Genomic DNA, 25,900 nt, shown 5'->3' on the forward strand with positions numbered 1-25,900 from the left:
TTCCCCCAGGTCATAATGCTCCTAAATCAGGACAATACTCAATGCCTCTAAGTACTGCTTCACCCTGTCCAAATCATTGGCACATACCTCAGGCCTCTTGCACATTGCACTTATATACCTCTTACCTATCACTTATGTATAGATTATGTACAGCTGAACATTTCATATATTTTTTATCATATTATTTTTCTTATTTTTTTCTATATTTTGTTACTCTCTTATCATGCACAGCTGCTCAGAGTGACCAGGGTTACATTCCACTACATGTTGTGTGTGTACAACTGTGTACATGACGAATAAACCTTTTGAATCTTCAATCTTAAATTTTTGTAAAGTACAAATTCCGACCTTCCTGGCAATATATCACATGTTCTGGGGCCTCATTTCTACATGCCACTTCTGTGGACTTTTAGATTATGCAGGGCAGCTTCCCTATTGTTACAGTGTATAGGACAAAATGGATAATTACAAATCCTGCCACAAACACTTTTAAATGTTTTCATAAAATTTAACCTTTTCCACTACTACATGCCAAGCCTGGGGGACTTATTTCTACATGCTACTTCCATGTTTAAATGTAACAGATGCTTTGCAATTTTCTTTTTCTTTCTTGTATTAATTATCATATAATGACTTGTACAGTGCCAACCAATGTGACGTTTCTATAATAGTGTCGATATTTCACATGAGTGTTTGCAAGGTGTACAGTAGCCTTACTAATTATATGAGAAAATGAAACCAGACAACACAAACATACAGTTCGATAGTGTTTCGATATGAAATCTACAAAAATACGTCAGAATACACTTTTTTTGGTGAAAGAAACATTTTTATTTATTATTACGATTTATTTTATTTACAGTTTTTCTCAGTCGCTTTGGTGCTTTTCTCACATCACTATTAACATTTGCACAGCAGTTAGTGTATTTCTCAAAACAATTAGTGCAGACTGCAAAACCTAGTGGATAACCTGCAAAAGCAGGTCACTTGCTCAAAATCGATAATCCATTCCTCAAAAGCAAGTATTCATGTCAATGAAACTGCCAGTGTCATCAAAATGAGAAGTCTTGACACCATCTTTATGAACAAGATAGTCAAATGGCTTTGTCATGTTTTCATTATGACAGTTTACAGTATTCAGTTTTCCAATGGAAAAAAAGGTCAGGACTCGGTGAGACTACCTGAAAATGCTCAAGACAGCACTATACACTTTTTGTACAGCCATTTACAGTAAAATCTACAGTAAAGTTTGACATTCCTGTAGTTAGGGAAGTGAGTGAGTACAAGACACTGAATACGTATGTTTCACATTTTTATTGTGTAGGCTGTTTGTAATTCTACAATCATCAGCAATCATTGTAATTCTAAATCATTCTGGCACATCCAGACGTTCCTGTCTGTCTGGCCACATATTTTCATCTACACCACAGCGGATGTCGTCCCTTGCAATGCAGCGAGGAAAGTATCTCCTGGAGTGGCGAATCCACCCTCTGCATGACTCTGCTGTGATGTCGTCACATGTTGCATCCTTAGCTGCTAGCAGAGCCATTTGCGCATGTGAATGCCGGTCATAAACCTTCCACCTCCAGGCAGAGAAAAACTCCTCTATCGGATTAAGGAATGGCGAGTAGGGAGGGAGATATTCAACCAGCATTCTGTCATGTGCTGCAAACCACTGCCTGACCAGATGTGAGTGGTGAAAACAGACATTATCCCACACAACAACATACTTGTTGAGTTGGCCTCCACCCCTCTCATTCTCAGGGACTATGTCCCTGTAAAGAGTGTCTAAAGAGGTCAGGAGATGTTGTGTATTGTATGGACCAAGAAGGGGAATATGGGTGAGGATGCCATTGTCTGACATGGCTGCACACATTGTAACATTCCCTCCGCGCCGGCCTGGGACATCAGTGGTTGCTCTCTGTGCAATGCGATTTCTTCCACGCCTTCTGCCTTTGGCCAGATTGAAACCCGCCTCATCAACGTTTATGAGTGTGTGCAGTAGTTCCCTGGCTTCCAGCTCCAGTACATGCTTTAGAGAGAGAGAGAGAGAGAGAGAGAGAGAGAGAGAGAAATGTAACAACTTTTCCTGTGTAACATAATGCATTTTGTATGTTCTGTGAATATATATACAGAATTGCTAGTCTACTGCATGGAACTACACAAAGTAAAACAGTTTACAGCGCTGAACATTAGAGTATACATAGAAGACATGTTTTACCTGTACATACTGGTGACGGATCTCCTTCACTCTTTCACTGTTCCGTTCAAATGGCACTTTGTACAATTGTTTCATGCGCATTTCATTTCTCTTGAGCACTCTGTCAATTGTTGCAATTGACACAGATCCAGTATTGCCAAATACACCGTTATCCTCTATGACAGCACTTTGAATTTCTTTCAACTTTATTGCATTGTTTGCAATCACCATTGCACAAATGGCTTCCTCTTGCTCCAGGGTAAAAAGGGGCCCTCTTCCACCTCTGCGAGGTTGTGTTTCAATCCTTTGTGGTGCAGATTACAGTAAAATTACAGTAATGTACACTAAACATGAGATATTATGAGATGTTGGATTACTGTCCAATACTATACATACCTGTTCTCCCTACGAAATGTTTGAATGATTGAATTTACAGTGGTTCTTCCAACATTTGGTTGCACCCTCCGACCAGCCTCAGCCATTGTGAGGCCGTGATTGACAACATGGTCAACAAGTGTTGCCCTAATTTCATTAGGAACCTGCCTATGTATTTGGCGTCTTCTCCCTCTTCCCCTGTTTTGTCCCCCCCGCATCCTCACCCCTCTCCCACGATGCTGACCTTCCATTTCTGTGTCATAGAATTGTAGAAATGGTACACACTATCTCCTGCTCGGTTCATATATGCTTGCCAATTGAGGGTTCATGGGATTGATCCATGAGTGACTGTGAACAAGTGGCTTGTCATTGGTTACAACTAATACTTCACACACCTCCTCGTCAGTGAAAGCTGAAGTTCACCTGACAGAAATTGTTCAATTTAGGAGACATTTCCAGGAAAAAATAATAAAGAAAGGTATAAAATTTGCTTGACAGAATTTGATAACTAATTCAACAATTTTGTATGTAATGACTCAAGCAATGAAATGAAGACTATTAGTTTTATTGGGAACGACTATTCAGCATCCAAAAGTATAGTTCATTTTGACTGACATGACATAAGCAAATGATAATGTTATAAAACGGCAGAGAATTGTATGAAAGCAACTGATACATGTCCAAGGGCATTTGCAATTTGTTCAGAGGAAGGAGAAATTGCTACTATGATGTGCACAAATGACTAAATGTTGTGGAGGCTGCACTAATGGTTTTGAGACTTTTCATTCTGATGTGAGAAAAGCACCAAAGCGACTGAGAAAAACTGTATCAAGAACAGGCACCCACAAACTGTGACGTTCATGGTAGCTGGACGTCCAAATCCAAATTATCCGCGACTAGAAAATGCTCAACATGATATATAGAACATTAAAAAACAAAAAAAACAACCAACAATTAAATAATTGTTAAACATTAACAGCAATAAGGATTTCGGACAATCGTATTGTACTCTGTAATATGGATGACAAAATTGCACTGGCTGAACGCGCAGCTGCTGCGCCTTGCTGAGCTCCTCGAATACCCCTTTGTTTACATCCAGCGTATACTCCACCCCTGCAGGCGACGGCAGATTGCGCTCCACGTCACGTCAGCTGCAGACACACCCTTTTTTTCCCCCCCTGATTTACTTGCAACTGCCAACCTTCTCTTTCCGACTTCACATCCTACCATTGTTTGGACCATCCTCACCTGGAAGAGGACGTTTGGTGTCCACTTTGGACTGTGCTATTCATTTCAGTTGTATGGTTATCCATCTCAACACCAGTTTTCTTGAGTTATTGTTAATTCATTATTTACATGTACATTTGCTGCTCACCTTTGTTAGTAAATATTCTTTGGTCTGTGAACTGATGGTGTATTTCTCTTTACGCCACCCTGAAATGTCCCTCCCTACGTATAGTGTGTAATAGGTTGGTTCTGAGGCAGGAATCAGCAGTGTTACATAAGTGGTGCCTGAACAGGGACCAGGGTTTAACAATTCATTGTATCTTGCATTAGTAGTGGTGTTGCCATGACTAGCAGCAGCCCTCATGTTCTTTCTTATGTTCTACTTAAGAAATTTACAAATGAGAGGAGGCCATTCGGTCCATCAAGCTCGTTTGGGGATAACTTAACTAATAGCTCAGAGTTATTAAAATCTTATCTAGCTCAGATTTAAAGGAGCCCAGGGTTTTAGCTTCCGCTACACTAGCAGGAAGACTATTACATACTCTAACTACACGCTGTGTAAAGTAGGGCTGTCGCGATAACCGCAATATTGTAATATCGCGCTATTGACAAGCCAACCGCAGAGGAAGGAAAGCAACCGCAGAAACCGCGGCAACCGCAGGGACAGGGTTAATTTTTTTTTCTTCTTCTTCATGAGGCTGTGGCCTTATTGTTTTACAATTCATCACCTGTATTGAATGTTAAATAAATTAATAATGATACCAGAGTGTTACGAGTGTCATTTTCCCGCGAACTGTTAATATCCGGGGTTTCGTTGATTTTGAATATTGAAACGATGGCAGGCGCTCTCGTCCCAAAACCTAATGTCACGTCGCCAGTTTGGGAACATTTCGGCTTTCAACCCAATGAAAAGGGTGAGCCGGCAAATTTAGATGAACCGATTTGCAAAATTTGTGGCAAAAAGGTCCCTGTGACACGCGGCAATACATCTAATTTGCGGTGTCATCTCGCTAACTGTCATCCAGCCATTGAAGCGCAGCTGCCTCTTCCAGCATCAGGTCGCGGAGCAACATCAAAAAGAACAGCTGAGGCCGGTACTAGCCGACAGTTAGGAGTAGCTGAAGCCTTTGCGAAATCGGTCAAATACAACCGTGAAAGTAACCGGTATAAATGTCTTACAGCCACTGTTACACAGTATCTAGTTGAGGAGATGGTTCCATTCAATACAGTGGAGAAACCTTTTTTCGTTTTTCAAATTGGAAAAAATAATTTCTTATTGTTTGTTTATTGTTAGCCTACTTTAGAATGATTTGATTTCGTTTTTTAAATTGGAAAAGGCATGTTCTTATTGCTGTTTGGCATTAAAAAAATAAACAAAAAATGTTTTGTCTCTCTGTCAGTTAAAAAGCAACAATATATGCTACATAACTCAGCAATAGAGCTTTGTATGCAGTAAAATCAAGATTTTTATTTATTTATTTATTTTTAAACGCCGGTAATACCGCATACCGCGCTATTGAGCCACCCATAAAAACCGCAAGGGAAATTTCCTAACCGCGACAGCCCTAGTGTAAAGAAGTGCTTCCTCAAATTTAATTTAAAATCCCGCTGATTTCCACTTATGGCCACGAGTTCTAGTATTTAAACAAATATTGAAGTAGCCATTCGGCTGAACAGCATCCAGACCCGTTAGAATCTTATAGACCTGGATCATGTCCCCCCCTTAGTCTCCTTTGCTCAAGGCTAAACAGATTCAGCTCAGCTAACCTCTCCTCATAAGACATTCCTCTAAGACCAGGAGTCATTCCCGTAGCCCTCCATTGCACCTTTTCTAAGGCAGCAATGTCCTTCTTAAGGTATGGTGACCAAACCTGCACACAATATTCTAGGTGGGGTCTTACCAAGGAATTATATAAATGTGACATCACCTTCCTTGACTTAAACTCCACACACCTAGATATATAACCCAACATTCTGTTTATCTGTGTTAGAGACACGGGATGAGTTCCATGACTCAGACTTCACAGCTGGTCCATTTGTGACTCGACGAGAACCTTTGCAGAGGAGCATGCACAACTGCCTCCTAAGGGAAAAGCACCTCTTGCCCCTTTTTCTCCAGAGCAGTTACAGGAGATGTTAACCCGCTTGCAGGTAGTGGAATCGTTGGTGGAGAAAATCAACTCTGACTTCAGCACTTTTCAAACTTCTCTAGACACTTGCCAGGTATATGTACAAGGAGTGGAGGACAAGGCAAAGGCAATGGAAGAAAGATTTCAGTAGAGATTGAGTACAGAGGTAGATAGAATAAAACAACTTGTGGACTTACAGATGCAAGAGCTAGGTCAGTCAGTCTATGGATTGTTTGCAGAGGAGAGATGGACAATTGAAGGCTTTAATACAGACACGTGTTCTGCCATCTTCTACACCTGTCCAGGTTTACCCATCTTTTTGTCATTCCCATCCATCTGGCTGCCAAGGACGTCATTTTAAAACGGCCATTAAGATTGAGTTTCCACATTTTGGCCAGGGATCAGATGAAGATCCAGTGGCATATATTAAGAGGTGTGAAGAATTCTTAGCTGTTAGACCAATGAGCGATGTGGAAGTACTAGCTACAATGTCATCTGTTCTGTCAGGTACTGCTAAAGATTGGTGGTTGGCAGAGAGAAGAGCCATTGGAACATGGAGTCAATTTAAGGATGCTTTCCTAAGATCTTTTCTTTCTGAGGATTATGAAGCAGAAGCAGAGAGAAGAATCCATGAGAGGAAACAAGGACCCCAAGAGACCATCCGTAACTTTGCTTTCCAGTACAGGGCACTGTGTCTGCGATGGAAGAATGACATGACAGAGAAGGATGTGGTACATGCTATTCTGCGTAATTATAATCCCTGTCTGGCAAGCCTACTGAGAGGTACTGCTAAAACTGTGGAAGAGTTAGTGAGAGTGGGAACACTGATTGAACAGGATTGGCAGGAAGTCAAATGCTATCTTAATCAGTTCAACCACCCAAGAGCTGACCAACAACATAAACAAACTTCGAGTAAGGTTAGCCATACAAACACCTTACAGATGCAAGGAAGGGTGTCCATTACTTTCAAAGCGCTCACATTACCAATCACCATCAGGGGGCAGCAGTTTTTGGCAATGGTAGATACAGGCAGTTCTCTTTCATTAATACAGTGTGTGTGTTTGTGTGTGTGTGTGTGCGCGCTGTAACTGGGCACTGGGTGTGTGTGTGCTGTAATGGGGCACTGTGTTAGTGTGCGTGAGCTCTAACCGGGGGCTCTGTGTGTTTGTGTGTGTATGCTGTAATGGGGCTCTGTGTCAGTGTGTGTGAGCTCTGACCGGGGGCTCTGTGTATGTGTGTGTGCTCTAAGTGGGCGCTGTGTGTGTGTGTGTGTGTTCGTGTTCTAAGTGGGCGCTGTGTGCATGTATGTGCTGTAACAGGGCTCTATGTGGGTAGTGTGTGTTTGTGTGTGCTGTAACAGGGCACTGTGTGTGTATGTGTGTGTGTGTACTACATGTGGGGACTGTGTGTGTGTGCACGCGCTGTAACTGGGCACTCTGTGTGTGTGTGGGTTTGCATAGGTCGCATTTGATAAAATTGTCCCCAAAGTGTAGTGAAACACACACATACACACAGACAAACAAATACACAATAAATTTACCTTGTGAATTATCCTGGCCGAATATAAGTATTGCAATTACCAGAAAATATCATTTTGATGTTTTTAAATGGTAGTACTCAATTTTGGCCACCAGACGGCAGCATAAAATGTGCCTGTGCTGTAACAGGGCACTGTGTCTGTGTGTATGCACTATAACAGGGCACTGTGTGTGCGTGCGTGCGTGCGTGCGTGCGTGCGCTAGCTGGGGGCTCTGTGTGTGTGTGTGTGTGTGTGTGTGCTGTAACAGGGCACTGTGTGAATGTGTGTGAGCTCTGACCGGGGACTGTGTGTGTAACTGGGCACTGTGTGTGTGCTGTAACTGAGTCCTGTATGTGTGTGTGTGCTGTAACAGGGCACTGTGTGTGTGTGTGTGTGTGTGCGCGTGAGCTGTGACCGGGGGCGTTCTGTTTGTTTGTGTGTGTGTGTGTGCGTGCATGTGTGTGCTGTAACAGGCCTCTGTGTCTGTGTGTGTGGGCTGTAACAGTGCACAGTGTGTGTGTGTGCGTGCATGTGTGTGCTGTAACAGGCCTCTGTGTCTGTGTGTGTGGGCTGTAACAGTGCACAGTGTGTGTGTGTGCGCTGTAACTTGGCACAGTGTGTGTGTGTGTGTGCGCGTGAGCTGTGACCGGGGGCGTTCTGTTTGTTTGTGTGTGTGTGCGTGCATGTGTGTGCTGTAACAGGCCTCTGTGTCTGTGTGTGTGGGCTGTAACAGTGCACAGTTTGTGTGTGTGCGCTGTAACTGGGCACTGTGTGTGTGTGTGTGTGTTTGTGTGTGTGTGTGTGTGTGTGTGTGCTGTAACAGGGCACTGTGTGAATGTGTGTGAGCTCTGACCGGGGGCTCTGTGTGTGTGTGTGTGTGTGTGTGTGTGCTCTAAGTGGGCGTTGTGTGTGTGTGCTGTAACTGGGCACTGTGTGTGTGTGTGTGTGTGTGTGTGTTCCCTGTAACTGGGCATTGTCTGTGTGTGTGTGTGTGTGTGTGTGTTTGTGTGTGTGTGTGTGTGAGCTCTAGCCGGGGGCTGTGTGTGCTGTAACAGGGCACTGTGTGAATGTGTGTGAGCTCTGACCGGGGGCTCTGTGTGTATGTGTGTGTGTGTGTGTGTGTGCTCTAAGTAGGCGTTGTGTGTGTGTGCGCTGTAACTGGGCACTGTGTGTGTGTGTGGGTTTGCATAGATCACATTTGATAAAATTGTCCCCAAAGTGCAGTAAAACACACACATACACACACACACAATAAATGTACCTTGTGAATTATCGTAATAACCGTGGGAAAATTATTTTTCTATTTTCTTGCTGCCATCTCCTGGCCGAATGCAAGTATTGCAATTACCAGAAATGATCATTTTTAATGTTTTTAAATGGTAGTACTCAATTTTGGCCACCAGACGGCAGCATAAAATGTGTGTGTGCAGTAACAGGGCACTGTGTCTGTGTGTGTGAGCTCTAGCCGGGGGCTGTGTGTGTGTGTGTGTGTGTGTGTGCTGTAACAGGGAACTGTGTGAATGTGTGTGAGCTCTGACCGGGGGCTCTGTGTGTGTGTGTGTGTGTGTGTGTGCTGTAACAGGGCACTGTGTGTGTGTGCGTGCCGTAAGTAGGCGCTGTGTGTGTGTGTGTGTGTGTGCTGTAACAGGGAACTGTGTGAATGTGTGTGAGCTCTGACCGGGGGCTCTGTGTGTGTGTGTGTGTGTGCTGTAACTGGGCACTGTGTGTGTGTGCGTGCCGTAAGTAGGCACTGTGTGTGTGTGTGTACTACATGTGGGGACTGTGTGTGTGTGCACGCGCTGTAACTGGGCACTCTGTGTGTGTGTGGGTTTGCATAGGTCGCATTTGATAAAATTGTCCCCAAAGTGTAGTGAAACACACACATACACACAGACAAACAAATACACAATAAATTTACCTTGTGAATTATCCTGGCCGAATATAAGTATTGCAATTACCAGAAAATATCATTTTGATGTTTTTAAATGGTAGTACTCAATTTTGGCCACCAGACGGCAGCATAAAATGTGCCTGTGCTGTAACAGGGCACTGTGTCTGTGTGTATGCACTATAACAGGGCACTGTGTGTGCGTGCGTGAGTGCGTGCGTGCGTGCGCTAGCTGGGGGCTCTGTGTGTGTGTGTGTGCGTGTGTGTGTGTGTGCTGTAACAGGGCACTGTGTGAATGTGTGTGAGCTCTGACCGGGGACTGTGTGTGTAACTGGGCACTGTGTGTGTGCTGTAACTGAGTCCTGTATGTGTGTGTGTGCTGTAACAGGGCACTGTGTGTGTGTGTGTGTGTGCGCGTGAGCTGTGACCGGGGGCGTTCTGTTTGTTTGTGTGTGTGTGTGTGCGTGCATGTGTGTGCTGTAACAGGCCTCTGTGTCTGTGTGTGTGGGCTGTAACAGTGCACAGTGTGTGTGTGTGCGCTGTAACTTGGCACAGTGTGTGTGTGTGTGTGCGCTGTAACTTGGCACAGTGTGTGTGTGTGTGTGCGCGTGAGCTGTGACCGGGGGCGTTCTGTTTGTTTGTGTGTGTGTGTGTGCGTGCATGTGTGTGCTGTAACAGGCCTCTGTGTCTGTGTGTGTGGGCTGTAACAGTGCACAGTTTGTGTGTGTGCGCTGTAACTGGGCACTTTGTGTGTGTGTGTGTGTTTGTGTGTGTGTGTGTGTGTGTGTGTGTGCTGTAACAGGGCACTGTGTGAATGTGTGTGAGCTCTGACCGGGGGCTCTGTGTGTGTGTGTGTGTGTGTGTGCTCTAAGTGGGCGTTGTGTGTGTGTGTGCTGTAACTGGGCACTGTGTGTGTGTGTGGGTTTGCATAGATCACATTTGATAAAATTGTCCACTATGTGCAGTAAAACACACACATAAACACACACACATACACAATAAATGTGCCTTGTGAATTATCATAATAACCGTGGAAAAATTATTTTTCTATTTTCTTGCTGCCATCTCCTGGCCGAATGCAAGTATTGCAATTACCAGAAAATATCATTTTAATGTTTTTAAATGGTAGTACTCAATTTTGGCCACCAGACGGCAGCATAAAATGTGTGTGTGCAGTAACAGGGCACTGTGTCTGTGTGTGTGAGCTCTAGCCGGGGGCTGTGTGTGTGTGTGTGTGTGTGCTGTAACAGGGAACTGTGTGAATGTGTGTGAGCTCTGACCGGGGGCTCTGTGTGTGTGTGTGTGTGTGTGTGCTCTAAGTGGGCGTTGTGTGTGTGTGCTGTAACTGGGCACTGTGTGTGTGTGTGTGTGTGTGTGTTCCCTGTAACTGGGCATTGTCTGTGTGTGTGTGTGTGTGTGTTTGTGTGTGTGTGTGTGTGAGCTCTAGCCGGGGGCTGTGTGTGCTGTAACAGGGCACTGTGTGAATGTGTGTGAGCTCTGACCGGGGGCTCTGTGTGTATGTGTGTGTGTGTGTGTGTGTGTGTGCTCTAAGTGGGCGTTGTGTGTGTGTGTGCTGTAACTGGGCACTGTGTGTGTGTGTGGGTTTGCATAGATCACATTTGATAAAATTGTCCCCAAAGTGCAGTAAAACACACACATACACACACACACAATAAATGTACCTTGTGAATTATCGTAATAACCGTGGGAAAATTATTTTTCTATTTTCTTGCTGCCATCTCCTGGCCGAATGCAAGTATTGCAATTACCAGAAATGATCATTTTTAATGTTTTTAAATGGTAGTACTCAATTTTGGCCACCAGACGGCAGCATAAAATGTGTGTGTGCAGTAACAGGGCACTGTGTCTGTGTGTGTGAGCTCTAGCCGGGGGCTGTGTGTGTGTGTGTGTGTGTGTGTGTGTGCTGTAACAGGGAACTGTGTGAATGTGTGTGAGCTCTGACCGGGGGCTCTGTGTGTGTGTGTGTGTGTGTGTGTGTGCTGTAACAGGGCACTGTGTGTGTGTGCGTGCCGTAAGTAGGCGCTGTGTGTGTGTGTGTGTGTGTGCTGTAACAGGGAACTGTGTGAATGTGTGTGAGCTCTGACCGGGGGCTCTGTGTGTGTGTGTGTGTGTGTGTGTGTGCTGTAACTGGGCACTGTGTGTGTGTGCGTGCCGTAAGTAGGCGCTGTGTGTGTGTGTGTGTGTGCGTGCCGTAAGTAGGCGCTGTGTGTGTGTGTGTGTGTGTGCGTGCCGTAAGTAGGCGCTGTGTGTGTGTGTGTGTGTGTGCGTGCCGTAAGTAGGCGCTGTGTGTGTGTGTGTGTGTGTGCGTGCCGTAAGTAGGCGCTGTGTGTGTGTGTGTGTGTGTGTGCACTGTAACAGTGCCCTGAGTGTGTGTGAGCTCTAACCGGGGACTCTGTGTCTGTGCTGTAACTGGGCACTGTGTGTGTGTGTGGGTTTGCATAGGTCGCATTTGATAAAATTGTCCCCAAAGTGCAGTAAAACACACACATACACAGACATACACAATAAATTTACCTTGTGAATTATAATAACCGTGGGGAAATTATTGTTCTATTTTCTTGCTGCCATCTCCTGGCCGAATGTAAGTATTGCAATTACCAGGCATTACTTAAAGCTTCTGCAACCTGAGAAATGCTTCCACAGGTGGCTGGGGCTTGAGTGTGGACCAATACGGGGGTGAGGTTCAGCTAGGGTAGCATAATGCAGGTAGGTAACTATCACAGAAGTGTAACAGGACCGTTGCAAAACCATAACACACCGGTTAGAGGTCAGTCTTCCTCCTCTGTTGTGGCAGTCATTGTATTTGTATTTCTGTGAGGCATTTCTATGGATCAGCTGAGAAACAATAGACTTTGAGGTGTATCACAGGGACTGACTAATAGCAGTGCCCCAAAGCCCTAGGTTGTTTTTACGGTTGACAAGATTGAAAACGTTCCTGTTCTCTATCCATGAATGTAATGACTTCCTGCATGGTGACACAGGAGAAGAAGACTGAAAGGGAAGCTAGGAGAAGGAGGGTGTGTGCGGTGTCGCTCTGTTAAGATCTACGAGGTCTTTGCTCCAGGAGGCCTGGACATTGCAGGCAGGCAGCTATTTACCTTTAATCAGCTGTGCCAATTATGCAGAATCAATGACTTCTTGTGGTGTCCTTTGTTCCCCTTGATATGGCCTTCAGGATGCTGCAGGCAAGGTTCTGGACCACTGGACTATCATGTCCCGGGAGGAGGAGATCTGTCCATCTAGGAGAAAGAAGGCCAGGCCATCGCAGTGCCCTCATCAAAGACTGACTCTGACATCAGGACTTTCATCGAGAGCAACAACTGCTCTCGTAGCCCCAGCCTGCTGACGCACCTCGAGAACAGCAGTCTCTCCACTATACACCACTTTCAGAACATCCCCAACAGCCTGGCCTTCCTGCTTCCTTTCCAGTACATCAACCCAGTGTCTGCCCCCATGCTGGGTCTGCCCCAAAATGGGCTCATGCTGGAGCAGCCAGGTCACAGGCCACGGGAGTCCAGTCTGCCAAACCTGAGTGACCCCAACGAGAGCAGTGAGTCGGAGGTGTCTCTCTCACCGTTCCGCTATGGGCAAAGCCCAGGCCTGGGGGGCACCGGTGTCACCGTGGCGATCGAGCCTAAGCCTGAGCCTGCTAGCGTAACAACCATCTCCCCGACCCCCACCTCCCAGCAGCCTCAACAGCAGCAAGCACCATTGGCAGCTGGCTGGACTGAGTGAGCAACATGCATTTGTTAAGAGTGAGCAAGCCAAGAGCATCGTTACCTCGTCCTTCTCCTCCAAGATGCATCGCATGCGGCGCATGGGTTCTATCTCACGCAAGGGCCGAGTGTGCTGCAACGCATGCGGCAAGACCTTCTATGACAAGGGCACCCAGAGGATCCACTACAATGCTGTGCACCTGAAGATCAAGCACCGCTGCACTATCGAGGGCTGCAACATGGTGTTCAGCTCCCTGCGCAGCCTCAACCGGCACAGCGCCAACCCTAACCCCCGACTACACATGCCCATGCTGAGGAACAACCGTGACAAGGACCTCATCCGCTCCAGCGTTGGCTCTGGCACATCTGTCATCTCCAGCACCAAAAGCAGTTTGACTCTGACCAGCCTGGGACGGCCACCTCTTGGCTTCACTACCCCACCGCTCGAGCCCATGCTGCAGTCTCCCCTGCAAAGTTCTCTGATCTTCCCATCCTTGAAATCAGTCCAGCCAGTACAACCGATACCCCCATTCTATTGTGCGCTGTTGTCCCCTGGGGATCTTGTCAGTTCATCGGTCTCCCTGCCCACCAGCTCCATACTCCCTCCGGCCTCTAACAACATGTCTCTCATGGAGCAGCAGGCCTCGGCCTCTGGCTCCCGCAATCCTCTAGTGGCCGAGGCAGGGCTTGTCAGCCACAAGCTGCCTGGTACTGGCATCCAGGAACATTTTGTTGACCCCACACCCAAGAAGAAGCCCCGCAAATCCAGCATGCCAGTGAAAATTGAGAAGGAGGTCATCAGCGTGGCTGATGTGTTCGACGACAAAGAGGAGGAGGAGGAGGATGAGGAAGGGGTCAGGGTCCTGAATGGAATGACTAGCACCCAGGGATGCCACCATCCACATTCCCACCTTTACAACAACAGCAACCACAGTGGGGGCAGCAGCCAAGCATCTCCCAGCCGGGATGAGGTGAGCCCTGGGCTGGCACTGAGGAGCATTCTCCAGCTGGAGCAGGATGAAGCTCGGACTACCAGCAAGAGGTGGAGGGGGCCAGCGAAGGGGAGGGTGGCTCAAACAGGGCAGACTGGGTGAGGGGTGGTGCCAGGGAGGGGTTCCCAGAGCTGCCGGGCCAGGGGGTCGACCCGAGTGCTGTCCTGTGCATGCTGTGCCACAAACCATACAGCTGCAAGGGCACTCGCTTCAAGACGGTACATCTGCACCAGATGCAGCGCCGCAAGGTTCCGGGCTGCAGCCTCACATTCTCCTCGACGCGGAGCTGCAACCAGCAGAGCAGAACCCCAGCCTGCGCCAGCATGTGGCCAAATGACTGCCCCCCACCCCCAGGCCTCCTACTTTCACACTGTACTTGTGGAAGTCTCTAGACACGCTTGGATGGGTAGCTCTGCTGCTGCTGCATCCCTGTGGCCCCAACACGTCCTGTCACTTCCATGGAAACTCTCGTCCATCTCCAAAGAAACTGTTCGGACACTTCTTTTGTGACTGTTGCTCGCAGAAATGGTAGTAATAAGAAGAGAGCCTTCTCGGTGTATTATTAGTGTAATAATAGCTTTTAAATGACCCATTAACAGAGCATGACAGCCTCATCTGTAAATAACATCCCAGAGGGTTCTTCATGTAAAAAATGTACTGAGGGTGTCAGTGCCCATGCTTGTTTCATTTCATGGCACCTCCAGCTCTCAGACTGAAGGAAAATGTAGCCTCTAGCTCATTTGATTTCTTTATTTTCACTTTGATGCACACTTCAGACTTAAAAAAAAAAGCTCAAATTCTTTTATAAATGTACCAATGCAGAGAAGGCCTGCATGCTTTTGGCTTCTGAACATAGGATTTGTTCTTTGTGTTGCCACATTTGTATGTTGACCCAGTCTTGCACTTTTCAAGTCTACAAGGGCAGACTGGGTGAGGGTGTAATATTTTGTGTGTCTTGAGGTCACCTGCCTCTAAGGTGTTTTAAGAAAATGCTGATGACATGATTTTCTGCTTTCCATTTGAAACAACCATTGAGTCTTAGCGCAATAGCAGATAAGCAGAGTAATATTAATCTCTGCTTTTAGCTCTCATAAGAGCAGCCCAAGTGCTGTTCAAGGTATTGTTCAGAGAAAGATCTCTGAGGTGTTCCCAGGGAGTGATCTCTGAGGTATCATCCAGAGTGTGATATCCAAGCTTAGTTGTTACTTCATTAATGTTCCTTCCAGAAGTTGACAAGATTTCTGTATCTCTATATTATTTACATTTTAATGCTTCATTTAAGGTGATCCAGGTGCTTTCTGAAGACTGCATAAATCAAGCATGTATTTGAACTTAACTGTGACGAAAAACAAATGAAGTGTTTTCATATTTCAGGCTGGGGACACAAGCGTAAGACACGAGTTTTAAGTTTGCTCTCCAGAAAATCTGGCCACAAGTCACTTTGGGTCCTCACTTAGTGTTCTGATGTGCTGTACCGTCACTAGTGGTGCATAAGTATAGGTAGCCACTGGAGACAAACTTCACCAGATCATTCAGCATTTGGATATACACTCACCTAAAGGATTATTAGGAACACCTGTTCAATTTCTCATTAATGCAATTATCTAATCAACCAATCACATGGCAGTTGCTTCAATGCATTTAGGGGTGTGGTCCTGGTCAAGACAATCTCCTGCGGTCTGTTTCACAAAGCAGGATTACTTGCTTAGCCGGATAACTTGCCAGATTTAAGGTAGTCTGAGCTAAATAGACCTTATTTTCATCAACTTACATTTAGCCCAGGCTACCTTACCTTAGTATTTCACAATCTGCTCAGTTACTGGGATTTTCACGCACAACCATTTCTAGGGTTTACAAAGAATGGTGTGCAAAGGGAAAAACATCCAGTATGCGGCAGTCCTGTGGGCGAAAATGCCTTGTTGATGCTAGAGGTCAGAGGAGAATGGGCCGACTGATTCAAGCTGATAGAAGAGCAACTTTGGCTGAAATAACCACTCGTTACAACCGAGGTATGCAGCAAAGCATTTGTGAAGCCACAACACGCACAACCTTGAGGCGGATGGGCTACAACAGCAGAAGACCCCACCGGGTACCACTCATCTCCACTACAAATAGGAAAAAGAGGCTACAATTTGCACGAGCTCACCAAAATTGGACAGTTGAAGACTGGAAAAATGTTGCCTGGTCTTATGAGTCTCAATTTCTGTTGAGACATTCAAATGGTAGAGTCAGAATTTGGCGTAAACAGAATGAGAATCCATCATGCCTTGTTACCACTGTGCAGGCTGGTGGTGGTGGTGTAATGGTGTGGGGGATGTTTTCTTGGCACACTTTAGGCCCCTTAGTGCCAATTGGGCATCGTTTAAATGCCACGGCCTACCTGAGCATTGTTTCTGACCATGTCCATCCCTTTATGACCACCATGTACCCATCCTCTGATGGCTACTTCCAGCAGGATAACGCACCATGTCACAAAGCTCGAATCATTTCAAATTGGTTTCTTGAACATGACAATGAGTTCACTGTACTAAAATGGCCCCCACAGTCACCAGATCTCAACCCAATAGAGCATCTTTGGGATGTGGTGCACAGCAAATTCAAAAGTGTTGAAATCATGGTGTTAGAGCTTTTAGAGTTAAAGTGTTCAGGTTTCAGAGTTAAATGTGGCTGCACTAACGTCACATAGTGTTACTACACTGTTAAACACGGCGTTCTATTCCGGTGATCCCGGTTTCTGACACACTACGTCATCAGTCTCTACATCCGGGAATTTTTCCCGCTTACTCGGCTTTTCAGTTTGAAGGCGCCAAGTTCATATGTCGTGAAGCGAAGCGTAGCGAAATTGGTGAGTATTACTTACTTAAATAGTTCATCTTTTGGTATTTAGCTTGCCATTTCGTCATATACAGTATGTTTATTATACTCATATAGGCTATCAAAATACATATGGTTGACGGGTTTTTGCTTTTTTTTTTTTTTTACCAACTAATATATTAGAAAACGTAGCCGAGTAAGCGGTTAGCCTGTTCGTCTCTGGCACATGAGGCAATGTTAATAGACTCGAATATTTTAGTAGACTATGCGATTTTACAGTGTTTCAGTTGTTTTTTTTTTCCAAACTACGGTTAGATTCCCGTTATCTATACTGTTGTGCGATATCTGTTTAGCCTCTGCAATTTGCCTTATACAGTAAGTTTTTTTCTTGATTGGCGGGTTTTCTCCGCAGCGTTCACTTGCATAGCTTAAAACGTTTAAAAGTAAGGGAATTTACTATTTAAATTACAAAAGTTAAATTACGAAGGTTTTACCTTTTTACTGGTGCATACAGTTACTTTTAACATTAAGGTAGATATTACGTTTAAGATTAAGGTACATATTTTAGCTTGGCTTTAATGACATGGGCCATTTTTGGCCACGCTTGAATTGCTCCTAGCGCCTGATTCACAATATGGCTAAAGGTCCTGTCCACGCGGGCGTTTGAGTCTAGGATAAATGAAATCACTCTGAGCGACCTATGCATTTTATTTGCGTTTTGTAGTGGTGCCTGGCTGACGTTCTTTTCCCTCTGTTCAAGGCCAACCTGCAGCCCATATCGTAGTTTCCAGATTGTAGTTTTGTGTGTTGACCAGTAATCATGCATTCAACCATGTTTAAAGCGTCAAAAAGCAGCTGTCGCTATTCTGCGTTTTCTTTTGCCAAAACACTAGCAATCATTATATCATAGGGCATATTCGGTCCGTCAGATGCTATGTACTGTAAACGCAATATGGCACATCTGACCGAAGGCAGGTCATGAGAGTGTATACATTCACTTGAAACAGGAGCTACGAAGTTAATATTTTGTGTTGTATACTGTGATTCTTTTTTCTAGGGAGCAGTGTCCACGGCAGTTGTTTTGCCTTTACAGCTTATAATGATTGTAAAAGTGCAATACCAGACGATCAGAAAATACATCAAAATCCCCAAAGCTTCCTTTGAGGACTTTATCACAGAAGGTATTTTTTTTTGCAAAGTAATTTTGAAATGTAAATGTGAAGTAAATAATACTTAAATATGTAATCATTTTCTTTTTTAGTCAAAGTAAAATTCACTATACCATCTAACAAAGTGGTAAAAGTTACTGATGACACTGGGACAGAAGTTGATGAAGATGTATTTGCTGATCTTCTGACGTCAAAGGACATATGCTTTGTCATCTTGGATGACAGTGATGGTAACCAATTTATCTTTGTGTTGCACAGGCTTGTAAAATTAGTTGTGTATTTATTTAAATAGTTGTGTGAACAGAGGTCACATATGCTCTACTGTATTAGGCAATTCAGCTAAACGTGCGTTTATGTATTCAGGTATTTCCACTAGCAATTCCTCAACCACCTTGACAGACACAACGTCCTTGTCCTCCTCAAGCAGAGAGAGTGACAGTGAAAGTTGTAACCCACAGAAACGGGTAAGAAGAGAGGAGGAGGTGTTGCAGTGTTCAGCAGCCAAAGACGTAAGATCATGTTTTGCACCTATCAGATTGATGCACTTTGTCTGTACTAGAGCCATCACAATACTTAAGAAAATACTTTACCATTTTGATACCAATGATAAATGTAGGAGAATTTTTTAGAATAAAACAATTAAAAATGTCATTATCACTATTTTTCAAGTTATCTGACATAGTGCATAGCAATATGTTCTTTTTGCAGAGCTTTAGAGTACATTTGTACAGTACATTAAGTACATTTACCATAAATTGAGAGAAATTATAAACCGTGAGTAAACTGTTGGTTAGAAAGTTTTTCATTTTAAAAAGTTAAAACAGATCGTCTGACCCAAGTATTTTGATTAAATGTAATGCATGCTTTTTTTGTTTATTTTTAGTTTTACAACAAAAATGGCATACTCTTTGTTAAACATCAAGATATGACAAACTTGTTCTTGGCTTTGCATTTTAGACACACTGTCAGGACAGCATGGATAGCTTAAAACAGGCAAAGCCAGTACTGATGATGATATGGTATTGGTACTGTTGCAAATCTAATGTGATAGTAATTTTGTTAATATCTAAGGCACCATAACCTAGTTTTTGGTCTATAACTCGTCTTTTACTTATGTTTAGATGGTGTACAAGATTCTCCTCTCAAAACCTGGAGGGATAGCAGTGCTTACAGAATATGAGGAGACAGGAACAATTTGTGACAGCTCAAGAAGGCAAATGGTGAACATCCTTGCTGCACAAATGACAGAATCAGAAGGGTACGTGCTTATGTATTATCATGTATTATCTGTGCTTATGTATTATCATGCATGGTCTAATATGTAAGTGGAGTATATAATTTAGATATTTTTTTCTTAGGAGGATTCCACAGCGAATTACAAAGGAAAAATATGCTCTTGGAATAATCACTTTGTTTCCAGCACTTAAAGATCCTTTTTCAAAAAAAGGATATGTAAGTTAAAGTTTGTTGCTTTATCCATGTTTTATTTCTGCTCAACAGCTGTATTAAAATCTTAGAGTTAATATTTCTATAGGGTTTAGCTACTTTTTGGCAATTTTGATATTCAGGCAGACTTTTCTCTGTCAGGAGCATTTCTATGACAGTCAAAGTGGATCTGGCTTCTTGGCGTGGCGCATAAAAACCATTCAGCGAAAGACAAAGCTTCCTGTGAAGTCATCTCAACCACCAGTTGAAACAACTGGAGGCGCCACTCTTGATAGGAACATCCACCACCTTCAGTCGTCAGAAGAGTCCTTCCAGGAGGCAATAGCATTAATGAACCACATCAGTGACAGAGAGACTATATTGCTGAAAATGCGCGAGACGTTTGAATATAGGCAGCGGCTTGTCCATAATCCTGAGACATCTGGTACAGTACTCTCAGTGTTCCCTCGGCTGTTAGATACACAGGGATTGGTAAGTTAAATGTTAAAGCTACATTGTTGGTATGTCTTGTGTAATGTAGCCTTGAATGTTGATGTTTAGTGAATTTGTTTGTACAATCAAATTTACTTGATTTGTATCTCAGATACTTCAAGACTTCAGTCTTCTCTTTGGTGATGAAATAGCAGTCAGACTCCTGGAGAAATGGCATACTTCATTCAAGGCAAAGGTGATTAAAGAAGCAGAGACCCTTACATGCACCCCCCTCATACAACGGCTACTGAGATCAGCCAAGGACCAGCAAGGAGAGCAAACAGTCGATTATTCTGCAGGTACTTGAAGTAGCTGAATTAATTTTAAACATTGAAGTTCATTATGAGCTTGCAAGCTAAGAATTGTCTGTTTTTTATCCTATTTCTTAGAGTGGGATAGTGACATGGCATCACTCCTTCTCTTGTTGCACATCTCCCCCATCTTGTTGCACCACCCCCATCTCATGGAAGGAAGAAAATGCAGAGGATCAGTGCATGCCAAGCTGTGGACCATGTGGTGATGTTTCACAAAGTATGTGGCATATCTTCCCTAAGCTTTCATATATGGCTTTTATTGGTGGAAACATCACTAATTTACAGTGCCTGTCTTTTTAGACAAGTCTAGATCAACAGATTGATTAGTTTCTTACTTTTACCTACAGTCCTGCAGAAGTTTGGATGAACACCTGAGGATGGAAGGACCTCGTCAGCCATATCTGCTTGCTTCAGGAACCAACAAACGGGCAATTAGCAACTTCTACATCGTTGTGGACAAGAAGCTTGTACCTTGTGAGGGAAGGACCACATTGGCGGCCTTTGATGAACTTTTCAAGGTTCATTTTGTTTTTGGTGTAAAATATGATGAGTCGCTCAGCAGTTTGTACACTTTCCTCCAGACAACTGTGTACAATATTGATGTCGGTGTTACAAAAGAGAGCCCAAAAGTTAAAGAATTGAGAGCAAAATTTATGAACAATGTATAAATGTTACATTTGCCATTCATTGCATGATATGCCTGGCACTTTGGTTCGACATCTTAAGCTGTTGCATGGTCTGTATCCTGGGAAGAAGTTTAATTTGGTATGTGCTCAGGATGGTTGTTTTTTACAGTTCAAAAGTTTTGCTGGTTTCAGGAAGCACTTGAAAGTTGTTCATAAACCAGGCACTGTCTGTGCCACATTAGGTGATAGGGATTCTGTTGATGCCACCTTAGACAATAATAACAGCCCCCAGCAGTCTGATAGCTTGGCTTTAAATGCAGGAAACGAGGTGCTCCAGCTTAAAACATATCAACAGCCAGCTAAGGAAATGTGTGCTTCCGTAATTGCCAAACTACAGGGTAGTGGGGTTGCCAACAGTGTAATTTTGTCTGTAGTGGAAAGCATGGAAGAATTAGTTAATGATGTTCACACATCTATTAAAAACCAGGTATTGCAGGTGGTCCCCTCTGAAAGTCCCAGCAGAAAGGCTGTAGAAGATGTTTTTGGAAATCTTTATAATCCTTTCTGTGACCTAAATACAGATTCTAAGTGGAGGAAATACTTTGGTGAGAAGTGGGGCGTTGTGGAACCCATTGAAATTAATTTAGGTGTGAGATATGATTCAAGAAAAGACAGAGTTTCTGGAATGTATGAACAGGTACCAGTCAATGACACTTTCATTTATATACCACTAATGAAGACTTTAGAGTTCATTTTTAAGAATGAGGATGTTTGCAATCACATTGTGTCATCCAGTGAGAGAGATTGCTACCATGATTTTTGTGATGGAAACTACTACAAAAAGCACCCACTATATTCTCGATATAAGAATGCGCTGCAAATTCAACTTTATTATGATGATTTTGAAATGGGAAATCCTTTGGGATCTAAACTAGGGATTCATAAACTTGGATGTTTATATTTTACACTCAGAAACCTCCCACCAAACCTGAATTCTTCTTTGATGAATATTCATCTCATTTCCTTGTTTCACTCACAAGATGTGAAAAAGTATACGATCGACGCAATATTAAGCCCCTTTATTAAAGATATAAAAATGTTGGAAAGCGATGGAATGAAAGTGTCATTCTCTGAGCAACCTATTTATGGCACTATTTCACAGATTACAGGAGACAATTTGGGGTTAAATGGTATTCTTGGCTATGTGGAATCATTCAGTGCTAGCTATTACTGCAGAAGGTGTCTTACAGACAAAGTCACTGCTCAGACAGTGTTTAGTTCGGATGATCCACGTGTTATTTTGCGGACCCAAGAAACAAATGAACAGCATTATAGCATCCTTAATCAGAATGCTGGAGAAGGTTCATGCTATGGAATCAAACGAAGCAGCATTCTCAATAGTTTGACTTATTTCAATGTGGCAGATAATTTCGTTTTTGACATTATGCATGATATCTTGGAGGGGGTGGGACAATATCAAATCAAACTGCTTTTTGAGTATTTGGGCCAAAACTTCATTTCAATGGAAAACATTCTTTTACGTGTTTATGCATTCAACTATGGCTATTTGGACAAAAAAAACAGACCAACTAAGATAACTCTTCATGGCAATAGTGTGGGACTCAGTGCCAGTCAAACAATGTGCCTTATTAAGAACATTCCACTCATATTTGGTGATGTTGTCCCAGAAGGAAACAGACACTGGCATTTGGTGTTACTCCTGTCAAACATAATTAATATTGTGTTTTCTCCTGCAATTACAGATGGAATGACTGTCTATTTAAAGCATCTTATAGCAGAGCACCATTCTTTATTCACAAAGCTATACCCTCAAAATAATCTCATTCCAAAACACCACTTCATGATTCATTACCCAGAATGTATTCGCCAGATTGGTCCTTTGGTTCACGCATGGACTATGAGATATGAAGCCAAGCATAAATTTTTTAAATCCAGTGTAAAAAACTTCAAGAATCTGACAAAGTCCCTTGCACGAAAACACCAAGTAGCCATTGCTTATCACTGGGAATCATTGGCTATCAAAGGCATTGAATCTGGACCGGTTAAAACACAAACGCTGAATGAGACAGAAAACGGTCCATTGATTTCAGAGTATTTTCAGTTGGATATGTCCACTGAAATAAGTCAAACAAATTGGGTCAAATGTGTTGGCACTGAGTTTCGCACTGGTCTTATTGTTTGCACTGATGTAGTAGATGAGATGCCAGTGTTCTGTAAAGTTGTTCATATACTTTTGAGAAGTGATGTATATTTTGTTGTGTCAAAGATGGAAGCAACATTTACTGAGCACCTTCATGCATATTGTATAACTGAACAAGACCTGCAGCTCTCTATAGTCAAACAGGTAGAATTGAGGCATTTTAAACCTTTTGACTTTCAAATGGCATATGGCAGTGACAACTTTTTTTATATCGTCACTGACTGTTGTATTTTTTAAGTCCAGGTATACATGCAGATGTGGATGATATGGATTTGTTGCACTGATAATTTTGTGAAAGTCTGAATAAAGGGCTTTTGTTACAATTTATTGTGTTTATTAAGTCATTAGTTCAATGTATCTGTGTTTATAGCACTAACATATATATATATATATATATATATATATATTATACATATATGATCTTAACTTCAGTTAACTAGTAACACTAAGGAGGACTAAAGCAGCACCTTAAGCAGTGTAAAAATGTTATACTTTATGGGTGTTATATAGGACAGCACTTTGGAAAGTGTTAAATCAACACTTTTGTGGTGGTTCCCATATGTACACTTGGAAAGTGTTAGATTTAACTCTAATAGTGTTAATTCTGATAATGGAAATTTGCTGTGTGGAACGGGAGCTTTGTGCCCTGGATGTGCATCCCACAAATCTCCATCAACTGCAAGATGCTATCCTATCAATATGGGCCAACATTTCTAAAGAATGCTTTCAGCACCTTGTTGAATCAATGCCACGTAGAATTAAGGCAGTTCTGAAGGCGAAAGGGGGTCAAACACCGTATTAGTATGGTGTTCCTAATAATCCTTTAGGTGAGTGTATGTTGTATCTGTATGAATTTTGGTGTCGGACTGCAGCAGTAACTTGATGCCAGTCATTATCATGGCCACCTGCTTGCTGCGTATGAAGGTGTAGGTGCCGCATGAGGCTGCTGCAGTGGCGTCCCCGCTGTTATGAGTGCAGCTGTGCAAAGTGGAAATGAAGCCCAGCCCCCCCCACATATAATACTCCTGTCTTATGAAATAAAACGATTCTTACAAAAACCAGGGGCAGTGACCATGGCAATCATAGGAGGCAGTCACATGATCATGCTAACCACAGAGCTGACACTGAAAAGACTCCCTGTCAAATATTTATTTAAAGGATTGAGGACACCAACAGTGATTCTACTTAAACTTTAATTCACTTACTTTAATTAAAGTGTGGTATAAATCAACCTCTCTGATAACACATTGACGTATTGTCCCTGAATCACTGAAAATACTTGGTTAACATATGATTAGTATGATTAACATGATTACTTATGCCATAAATTGCGTAACAACAACTACTTTATTAAGCTATAACTTTTTGTGCAGCAGTTGGGGCGGCTTCGAGTCTCTTCCTGCAAGTGGTTTCTCCCCCCCTTTGCTCCACTGTCTGCCTCTCCAAGGTCCGAGCTTCACACAGTATTCAAAACAATCTCTTCTTGCCTAAGGCATAAAACATAACAGACCCAATATGCCTCCCCTCCCGGGCCTACTAATGTCCAATTTTACTTCCACACTCCCCCCTTTTGAACACGCAAAATCCATGCTGTTCACACAGAATCAGAGTTCACAGCAAAGTAATACTGCGGACAAAAGCGCAGTGGGGCGATGGGCGCTGGCAGCGGTTGGATGGACCACGAGTCATTAGTAGCAACACTACAAGCAAAATCAATATACTAAAAACTAAAGGTTTAAACACCCCGGATAAACCCGGAATCAGTGAGGAGAACCAATTGTCCCAGCTGTACTCAAACAGGCCATGCTCCTTATGTATCGCAGACATCCGTTTGTGCACCACGTCCTCCAGATCTTGCACAACCTCAGAGGAATCAGGGATGTACGTGCAACATTCTCTCCCCACTATAGCACAAACACCGCCTTTCTCAGCCAATAGAATATGCAATGCCATACGGTTTTGCAGAGCCACCTGCTTAACCGCGGATAATTCACCCTGAACGGCCTTTACAGTATCAAGTGTCTGATTGGCCAGTTTCTCCACTGCAGTCTGCAGGGCAGCCACCTCAGTCTGAAGGTCTGACACTCCATGGGATGGAATAAACACCCCAAACCATTGTTCAGTCCAACTTAGCGACCGCTTGCTGCGCGAATATGATATCTGCTCCTTGGGCACTACGCGAATAGGAGGAACAAGATAAGCCAGATAACAATACCAATCAACCTCCGCCGCCGAAAGAGACAAAACAATGTAACCCTTAAGAGAGTCTGTGTGGCCACAGATAATAGCAGAACGTGGTGGTGCCACTAGCAAGACATCACCAAGGACAGAGAAGTTGACATAAGCCCTACAGTGCAGAGGTGGGGAGGAAGGGGATAGCGACTGGGCCGAATTAAACAGACGGAAACACACAGTCTCATTCACAGGGATGACAGCCAAGCCATCCTCAGGCAGGGTCTTCCCCTTCGCCCTCACATGTGTGTCCGATGGACAGGACACAGCAGAATAAGTACAGTTATCAGGGCTTCGTCGACACTGCAGAGCAGTTACAGTCAGTTCTTGCACCCGCGCCCCGTAGCGGTCAGGGTCCTCAGCCTCCCATGCTCTATCAGCAGCCCATGTGATCATTACCTGGGCCAAACAAACCCATCCCTCACCTGTACTATTCACGCCTACTAGCAAATGAACTGTAGTGAAACCTCAGTGATTGGACTCATCAGCCTGAGTCAGATAGAGGACTGGATTGTTCCCAGCAAACTCTTGTTGTAATCG

The 25,900-nt window shown here is 43.7% G+C and overlaps 1 protein-coding gene and 1 pseudogene across 1 annotated transcript; both read left to right on the plus strand.

Moving 5' to 3' along the window:
- Positions 1-12,522: 12,522 nt before the first annotated feature.
- LOC140591831 (zinc finger protein basonuclin-2 pseudogene) lies at positions 12,523-14,169 on the plus strand (annotated as a pseudogene).
- Positions 14,170-16,834: 2,665 nt separating this feature from the next.
- On the plus strand, positions 16,835-23,451 carry LOC140591715 (uncharacterized). Its single transcript, XM_072713190.1, has 10 exons — positions 16,835-16,912; positions 17,939-18,062; positions 18,143-18,280; positions 18,414-18,559; positions 19,172-19,308; positions 19,409-19,502; positions 19,638-19,967; positions 20,080-20,266; positions 20,357-20,498; positions 20,629-23,451. Exons 2-9 carry the CDS (start codon positions 17,981-17,983, stop codon positions 20,485-20,487), a joined length of 1,245 nt encoding a protein of 414 aa, XP_072569291.1. The 5' UTR covers positions 16,835-16,912; positions 17,939-17,980; the 3' UTR covers positions 20,488-20,498; positions 20,629-23,451.
- The last annotated feature ends 2,449 nt before the right edge of the window (positions 23,452-25,900 follow it).

The sequence above is a fragment of the Paramormyrops kingsleyae genome, chromosome 6 (genome assembly GCF_048594095.1).
Source record: "Paramormyrops kingsleyae isolate MSU_618 chromosome 6, PKINGS_0.4, whole genome shotgun sequence".
NCBI classification, from domain to species: domain Eukaryota; kingdom Metazoa; phylum Chordata; class Actinopteri; order Osteoglossiformes; family Mormyridae; genus Paramormyrops; species Paramormyrops kingsleyae.